Source organism: Lolium perenne, chromosome 5 (assembly GCF_019359855.2).
Source record: "Lolium perenne isolate Kyuss_39 chromosome 5, Kyuss_2.0, whole genome shotgun sequence".
In the NCBI taxonomy this organism is placed as follows: Eukaryota; Viridiplantae; Streptophyta; class Magnoliopsida; order Poales; family Poaceae; genus Lolium; species Lolium perenne.
This window is the reverse complement of record NC_067248.2, coordinates 5,787,955-5,797,053: the sequence shown is the minus strand read 5'-3', so window position 1 is coordinate 5,797,053 and position 9,099 is coordinate 5,787,955. Positions and strand designations below refer to the sequence as shown.

Sequence of the window (9,099 nt, the reverse complement as noted above, 5' to 3'; positions counted from 1 at the left end):
GTGGGATGGAGTGGAATATTGCAATGGTTGAGAGAACAATAAATATTTCAATCGATCTTATTTGAAGTCAATTTCCTAGAGTTGAATAAAACACCAGTGATCGAGCATCAATGGCGACATGTTGTCGTGGTGGGAGTAGGGTTACTAGCTACGATGAAGAATAACGGTGAAGGAAAAAACTTGATTGCCCGTGGCAACACATTCAACAAGTACTTCAAAAATACTTTGTTATCAAACATAGTCCAACTTTGTAGCAGAATGAAAGGAAACATTTATTCCTAAAGGGGATATCCCCTTTGCATCAATCGTTGTACATATATAGACATAATTAGTGCAAATGATTTTCCATTCATAGTCTCCAGAAAGTTCATAAAATGGATACAAAGCTCTCGTTTCGAGAAGATGACACCAGATGCCACGAACACTAGCGGAACATACTGTCAAAGATCCTGTTGATAGTTGGAAGTGTGTAAAAAGTAGATAAATTAGGACCAGAAGGCGCTGGAGCAGGAGTGTAGGGAGCAGGAGCTGGAATCCACTGCATATTCATGGTTACGTACTGCGGTGGGGGGAAGCCAACACAGGCAGTACTGTAGGGAGCTCCTTGTGCTTGATAGTAGGAGGCGTAGTCATAGGTTTGAACTGGGACTGAGCCACCCGCTGCTATGTTATGTGCGATCATGGCCTGATTAGGAACTAGGCTGAAGAAGTTGAGGTCTGATAGGCAGTTGGTGATCTTCCTATCAACGTTATCCAAGTTGTCGGCCTTCCTGCTGCTGAAAACACCCGGCAGGATACGGCTTTCTTGGCAGGACTTGATGACCGTGCAGGCTTCGTCGAGGGCATCTCTGAGCCTCTCCAGCCCGTGCACCGTCGCCGTGTTGTTTCCGGCCACCCTTGCGTAGTCCGGCAGGCCGTAGCTCAGATTGCACGCGCGTCGGGCTAGCTCCATGCACTTATCCTTGTTCTGGCGCGCCGTCAACGCCGCGCTTCCGATCAGATGCACGACCGTCAGGATCGCGGTCACCAGGCTCACTGGGTCGACGACCATCTTGACGGCACCAAGCAAGCAAAATTTTAGGTCAGAAAGCAGAACTCATGGATGATCTAGAAACCAACATCGGAGAGAGAGATAGAGAGAGAGATACCTCGCTGGGCCGTACGTGCTGCACGGCGGTGGGGCTGGCCGGTCGCCGCCGACAGGTAGTAATCAGCAAGTAAACTGCATATATGAACATAAACAACTCGGTAAGATTGAGGCCAAAAAATGGAAGAAGAAGAAGAAGTGGGCTAGGTCGAGGATGAAGAACACTGGCCTGCTTCTGACTACTGGTTGCTTGAATCGGCGGGGTCGACCACCGAGACAATTCAAAGAGGGGAGAGTCCCTCATATATTGGGCTGTCCAGTGCAACTTGCGTTTATGTCAACTGGCCACACACCTACCCAGTAGTTGCCGTGACTAGGACAATGCAAGTCGGTCGTCTTTCTGACTGTTTCTAGATCAACATTGCTATGAAAAAAATGATCACTCTGGGTACGTACCAAGTGTGTAGCTATCCGCCCGTCTACTCGTGGCCAGTGGTCGTAAAACAGCCTATAAATATCAGAACCCAAACCTTGCGAATTCATGTGCTCCTTTCACCCCAACATACACATAGCCGACTAGGAAGAAGATTTACATCAGGCTTTGCATTCCCGGCAGTCACATTTTTCTCGCAAAGGGGAAGTACGTACCCAGACTCTACATCAAAATGATGCATACGATCTTTATTTCAGTTATGGCAAAGGTCTTAGAAAGAACATACAAACCAAAGACACCAAACGTGGCAACGGAACCCCACGTAACACAATGATATGGGACAAATAGGGCCTAATTCCATTGTCACAACCATCATTGGCTCACTGGCCAAAACTAGAGAGGGCCTCATGTGCACGTTCTGGAAATCACATCCACCATCTTCCCCAACCCATCTTCCAGCATCTAGAACAAAGCGAAGGTCATCGCCACGCTAGTCACCGAGACCACCATGGTCTCAAACAACACCACTATCCCGCACGCGATCACCTATGCACATAGGGTCACCGTCGAGACCCATCGACACCATGTCGCCGATTCTCACCAACGGACACAACGAATCGTCCGGAAGATATGTCGTGTGTAGCAACTATAAGAAATAGGCATGATGAACATACTCCACCATTGCCACCGACGTACCACAGGATCCTCCAGCCGCATCGGACTCCAAAAAATGATGACCCAAAGAAGGCCATGTCTTAGATGTCATCCTCGTCCTTTCCAGGACCAGATATAAGGTTTCCCCCGAAGCAAAAACATGACAGGGGCGAGAAATTAATGCCATGACAACGCCTCAAGAGGAAGCGATGCCCGCAGACTTCGTGGTCGCTGGCTTCGGCCAAAATCAGGAGCGAGCCTTTGCTCCGCACCGTATCACCGACACCCTCTAGTCAGCTGATCTGCCATCAGACCCTAGCACATATGCACTAAGTGAAACAAGCATATCGATCAACCCTCATGGATATGTCGATCATTGATTTTCCAATTCCAAACCTGTTCCCACTAGTTATCTTTTTAGGAAATGAATCTGCGAATATCGATCAACTTGAGCACACGTACAAGTCTGGCCTCAGGGTGACATATAGTCTTCTCCATCCAAATTAATGAATATAAGAATGGTCATGACCTTGTAGAAAAATCTTGGGCGGAGATGGAATGAATAAGGTTGTAGCAAAACCATATGAGCGTTGTTTTCCAGGGAAGCTATTATGCTAATGATGGTTCACATAAGAAAATTTAATCTACTCCCTCCGGGCCAGATTAACCGGCGTACTAGAAATATCACTGGGACCAAGGTGCTCCATGATTGGCTGCAGAAAAACGACAGAACCAACGGCTTTGTCTCGCGAAGCCTTGAGAAAATAATGACAGCAGGCGAGAGATCATGCACACGCCCACGTTCCAGTAGTTTTGCATGCAGTGGTAGTCTTAAAAGAATTGAAAAAATCACCCAGGATAAGGCTCATGAACATCTCAATTCGGATTTAGCGGGCTAAAAACTTTCCCTCCTTCTCTGTTACTCCCCGCCAATTTTGGAGCTGATTGTGCTTGCTAATTTCTCTCCCCGCCAAGCTCCTTACTTCCAAAACTGAAAGTTTCTTTATAATCCTCTCTAGAAACTGATTTGAGTTTTCAAATTATATCCCGCCTAGGAATCCTTTCCAAAATCTAAAAAATAATAAAATAACGATCGACATACCCTATGATAATCGTAATTGCACCATCAGCTAGCTCATGTTCACACTGCATGCAAACACACAACAATCAGCTAGCTTCCGTTCACACTTGCATGCTCAGTTTCACACTCTGGTCTGCGGTGAAGGAATTAAATGATACACTCCATGGAGGTGAGTTCCTTGCCCTCCTCTCCTTCCTTCCTCTGAATGTCTTTTTCTCCGAGACAATTACTCCCTCTAGATAGTAGATACACTCAGTACGAAACCAGTGATGAAAATTCAATCCTTCATTATGCCCTCCTCTCCTTCCTTCCTCTGAATGTCTTTTTCTCCGAGACAATTACTCCCTCTAGATAGTAGATACCCTCAGTACGAAACCAGTGATGAAAATTCAATCCTTCATTATGCCCTCCTCTCCTTCCTTCCTCTGAATGTCTTTTTCTCCGAGACAATTACTCCCTGTAGATAGTAGATACCCTCAGTACGAAACCAGTGATGAAAATTCAATCCTTCATTATGCCCTCCTCTCCTTCCTTCCTCTGAATGTCTTTTTCTCCGAGACAATTACTCCCTCTAGATAGTAGATACCCTCGGTACGAAACCAGTGATGAAAATTCAATCCTTCATTATGACCAGAGTGTATCATTTAATTCCTTCACCTCCATGGAGTGTATCATTTAATTCCTTCACCGCAGACCAGAGTGTGAAACTGAGCATGCAAGTGCGAACGGAAGCTAGCTGATTGTTGTGTGTTTGCATGCAGTGTGAACATGAGCTAGCTGATGGTGCAATTACGATTATCATATGGTATCTCGATCGTTATTTTATTATTTTTTCCAGCAATCACATTTTCGTGTAAAATAGATACGCATTGCCGATGCTTGGACGTACAGCCACACATGCTCCTCTCTCCGTTGGCCCCAGCCTCTCTGTCTAATTTCGCAAGAAGCGCTCCAGCCGCGCTCGATACGCGCTGGCAACCATGGACTGTGGAGTGTGGACTGCTCTGGTGGGGAAAAAAATGCGGTTTGTGCCTCATCATGGGCGTGCTCTACACTACACTGCACAAATGAATTAGTTAAATTTTGCAATCACTGTTTGTCTTTATATCACAAGTAGCTCCTAGTGGGGACGGAAGACTAGACTCCCTAAGCGGCCAAGCGCAACAACTTGCTTCTAGCTAGAACTTGAACTGGAATTTCGTAGAACAAAACAAGGAAATTTCGCCTGCTATTTCGCATCCGGTGGCCAACAGCTACATCTAAGTGCTATCTTGTGCAAGAGGATAATTAAGGAGCACCTCCACCATCCACTTATATTTTCTACTCTCTCACCGTCACAAGCAGAAGCAGGGCGGATAGTCCTGAACTTGAATCGTTCAGAGCGCGTACTGAACTACTGATACATACGCCATGTCAGTAGCCGTTCACACAGGGCGGCCATCCTACCACTCGGCCACTAGCCCTTGACAGAAGGGCAAGGTAAAGAATGCTTCAGGGCGAAGATTGCAATCCCGTCCGTGACCCAAAACTCATTGTCCTCTCAAGGTAAAGAATGATTCAACTAGGTAAAGCCAACTGGCCAAGAAGAGATGCCCTCTGCTCACCAACCATTATTTTCGGCCATATGAGGGGATGCGTCTTGAGTTCGTTTCTATTTTGTTTTGGGTAAACCGGCTCCAGGGGCCATCTCTAATAGTCCCTTTTGTACTATCGAGGTATAATATATTTTTTCGTGGCAAGATGACCGGAGACTCGGTCGGGACATCGTCGCCTCACCTATTAGGGTTAGGCCATCACTCTGTCTGGCCGGCCGGTCGGCATTCACAGGGCGGCGGCCATCCTACCACTCCGCCGGCCACTAGCCCTTGACTGAACTGACAGGAGAATGCAATCTCGTCCTTGACCCAAAACTCATTGTCTTCTCAAGTTCTATTGGGGAACTGTAAAAATACCTTTTGCTACGTTATTTTGTACATGTGATTAAGCTTGATTTGGACTGCACAAATATTGTAACGGGAGTGTAAATCTGTTTTTTTTTCCGGGAGCAACCGCCAGGAGCTCTGCCTATCTATTAAGTGGAGGGAAATTGACTGATTTATAAGGGAAACCAGCTAAAAACCGATACCAACTTGCTACCTGTGTCCGATTTATATAAAAAAAAACAAGACAAAGAAACCCAACACAACACAGTTTTAAGGAAAAACGGTGAAAACCGCACACTTGGCCACACGAAATAGCTTAACTAGGTTTCAAGCGCCACCGACTGACACCAGCAGGACGGCAGCGGCGAGCACCACGCCTGCCTGGTCCATCTCCTTAGAAATTCACTACGTCCAAAGACGCCGCCGTCATCCAATCCGGCAAACCGGATTTGCGTATTCACCCTGGAATAATGGGCGGAGGGGAGTCGGGATTCCACGACAACGCCTTCAAGAATGAAAAACGATGTCCGCAGCCACCAACGTTGCCGGAGACCCACAACCACTGTGTCCACTACCCACTAGGCTATCGTGAGGACAACCCAAAACATCGGACGAGCATAGACCACTAGCGATAGGGACGCTACTCATGCCAACTGAAGCATGCCCTGCCGCCCACACGGCCATAGACATAATATCACCACCACCTCGCTCTTGGAGCCGCCACTCTGGCCTCCACGCGCAGCAGGGCGACCCCACTAGCGCCACCATGGAGTCCTAGGGCCGCCGCCCTGTCCTCCTTGGGAGCGATTGACCTGTATACAACCTTCATAGCATCTACAACCATCATCTACGCCCAGTGGCGACGCCTCACACAAGGCTATGTAGCCAAATGACTACACATTTTTTTTGCTATACAAGGAGAAATCAAGCGAAAAATAATAGAAAATTTATATAAATACATGTATTTGACTACACAATTTTGAATTGACTACACATGATTAAACGACAATATGTGAACATACTCCCTCTCTCCCATGAAAATCTTCCGAGTTTATCAAAATTTGGATGTGTCTACATACTATGTAGTGTCTAGATACATCCATATTTTGACAAATCTCAGACAACTTTCATGTGACGGAGGGAGTACATGCAACAACATAATCAAGCACAGGTAGGTCTTTACCTCCACCGCGAGGGTCCGAACTTGGGTATGTTTTATCAGGTGTCGTCATCGCTCTCCACCTCATCGAAGCTACCATGTAGCATCTGTCTCATCAATACATTGACAATGATGATCTCTTTGAAAAACAAGAGAAGGCTATTCATGCGTTGTACCATGTCTTCTTTGAGCAAATTAGTTTTTGATTAAAAACAATTGTTTCTCATTAATTGATAAGGACGACAGTATTAAGATAATGCATTGTAAAACTTGTGTGTACTGCTTTCTCTAGAAAGAACAAATATATTTTAACAGCACCCATGGGACATCTGATAAAACAAACAAATACTAGCTAGTAGGCATTAGACACCCATACACTAGTCGCGGACAAGTGTCATTACTCAGATTCTGATTACACAAAGCAGAACTAAGACGAATCAATGGCGATGGCATGCATAAGATTACTCAGAGATGGCTTAGGCAGAGCGGTTCCTCCACGGCGTCGACGACGTCGTACTGGTCGTCGTCCATGCTGGCCTAGGGGTCGTCGTCGTCGAGGACCTCCACCTCGACAATGGCGTAGCCGAGGCGCCTGTACTCCAGGAGGAGCTCTTCTCGCTTTCCTCGTCAAACGCCCTAAAGGCGTCGATGGAGTCGCGCAGCTGCTCGGGCCAGCTGTTTGGCAGCGGAAGGCGAGGCTTCCTGTCCCACTCCAGCAGCCACTGGATGAACTTGTGGCTCCCGTCCACTCCATCCTCACCTTCAGCGTCGTGGTCGCCGCCGGCTCGCCGGCGTCCGCTCCGGACATCGCGATACCCCTTGCCTTCTCGAACCAACCCTAATCGCGATCTTGATTTGTGGCGGCTCCTCAGGATATATATTGTGTTTTAGTCCTAGAGATTATTATTGCAGTGTGTCCATCCGATCTACCCTCTCCGTCACGGCAAACATGTCGGTCTCGGAGACGCGTTTTTGCAGAATCCCCCTCGTCTTTTATCCGATCGAACCCCGGATCCTCCCCATCGTCTTCCTCCCGTGCTCGATCTGGAGGGCACGGGGACGAGGGAGGCGAGGCGACGAGCTGGTTCTGCGGTGCGAGAAGGTGGAAGAGCTTCGACCTTTGTCCTCCATGGCGGGCGGCGGCATGATAGTCGGCGGTGGTGAGGCGGCTAGCCGAACGGCTGACCCGCTTCCTTGCCGTTCCCCATCTCATGCCGCCGTCGAGGGTGACCATGTCGACGCCGTCCAGCCTGACCACGCCGGTTCCCTTCAAAAGGTCGTTTTTCCCCTGTTTATTGTCCTACAAATTGCTACGAGTGTACAATTTTCGTTTTGTTGGATTGAATTTTTTTTGCTCAGGAGTAGTTAGATTATATGGATACTGTTATAGAGGAGGTGGACAGTAGTTTCATCCTTGGCAAAAAATGTGTCTGCAAAATTAGGTTTGGATGTTGCACAATATTACAGGCCTAATTCAGTCAAACTGGATTGGTGCCATGGAGTAATTAGTTGAGCACTCTGAGCTGGATGCTCTTTCTTTCTTTTCGTTTTTATTTTCTGCAGCGGCCCGTAGTGGAGCTTGTCATTCTGAACCCTGTACTCTGCCCATGTGGCTTCATTTTGATAATGGAGCTGGGAGGGGAGGCCTCCTGTTAGTCTAAAAAAATAGAAACCACACATATTTGTACTCACTATACTGAATGGGATTTAAGGACTGTTTTGTCTTTGCTGTGAATTCTGAAATAAATAAAGCTTGAATTGCATGAGAAGTCACCGGACTATTTGACACTTCCAATACTTTGGTTGTTCAATTATTACCAGCTTGGCGGTGGTTGTGTAGGAGATGGAGTCGTCCTGCTCCCTCGAAGGGCGATAAGACGACACGATGGTGCTCCCGGAGGGCGGCAGAGGTCCGCCCGCTGGAGCCGATTGACCCCTCGCGGCGTCCCGTCGCAGCGCACGTTGAGCTCGAGCGTCGGACATGTCGATGAAGGTCCTGAAGAGTGCTTTAGCCCGGATGGAACGTGGGTACCTCGGCAAGACCCTTGAGGTTATCAGACCACATGGGACTTGAAGCAATGCTTCGAGCTCAACATGGACACGACGGCGCCGGAGCGGAAGCAGCACGGCAGAGAGAGACACAAAGTTGCTCATGTTTAGGGCCCTCGTGGTGAGGTAAAACACCTACATCCTCCCTTGGTGTGGTATTAATCATGCTCTGAGAGGAGTATGGTGTTACAAGGTGGTGGTGGAGCTCTTCCTCAGATCTGGATGCGATCTGCTCTAGGTAGAAGACGATGGTATCTAAAGGGTATCTAAAGCCGATCGAAATGGGGTCCTTTCTACTGGGCAGTTGCCCCTCCTTTTATAGTGGCTCTAGCCCTCCTCCCCAAGGAAATTTGGTGGAGGGTACCCACAGAGCAGCCGAAGGAAGGGGACAGCTATCCCTCACTAAACCCACAACCACTCCAACAGACTAGGTCCACCGGGAGTGGTTGAAGGCCACGTCGCTTTATGCAGGCAAACATGTACCTTCTCTTATCTTTTTGGTGCATCACGGCTAACGTCACCACTCCTTAGCTTCGTCCTTACGCGACTGACCCGTGGAGGGATCTCAAAGGGAATCTTCCTGTGAGTCCTCTCGCGGAGGGAAGCTGTCAACACCCAGATTTTTACGTCCAGATGCCTACTATACCATACATCGCACTCCCAGGAAAATTGTTGTTGCGAGACATAACAATTGATATCATAAGTCATCATTCA

At 47.8% G+C, this 9,099-nt stretch overlaps 1 protein-coding gene across 1 annotated transcript; it reads right to left on the bottom strand.

Annotated features, from left to right (window-relative positions):
* Positions 1–328: 328 nt before the first annotated feature.
* LOC127326297 (uncharacterized) lies at positions 329–1,453 on the bottom strand. The gene is made up of 3 exons (XM_051353152.2): positions 1,317–1,453; positions 1,149–1,222; positions 329–1,051 (listed from the first exon to the last, which is right to left on the bottom strand). The coding sequence occupies exon 3, from the start codon at positions 1,049–1,051 to the stop codon at positions 425–427; it is 627 nt and encodes a 208-aa protein (XP_051209112.2). The 5' UTR covers positions 1,149–1,222; positions 1,317–1,453; the 3' UTR covers positions 329–424.
* Between the last annotated feature and the right edge of the window lie 7,646 nt (positions 1,454–9,099).

What these genes read in the sequence shown, in the direction of transcription:
- LOC127326297 (XM_051353152.2), bottom strand. Translation starts at nt 1,051, where the DNA reads ATGGTCGTCGACCCAGTGAGCCTGGTGACCGCGATCCTGACGGTCGTG.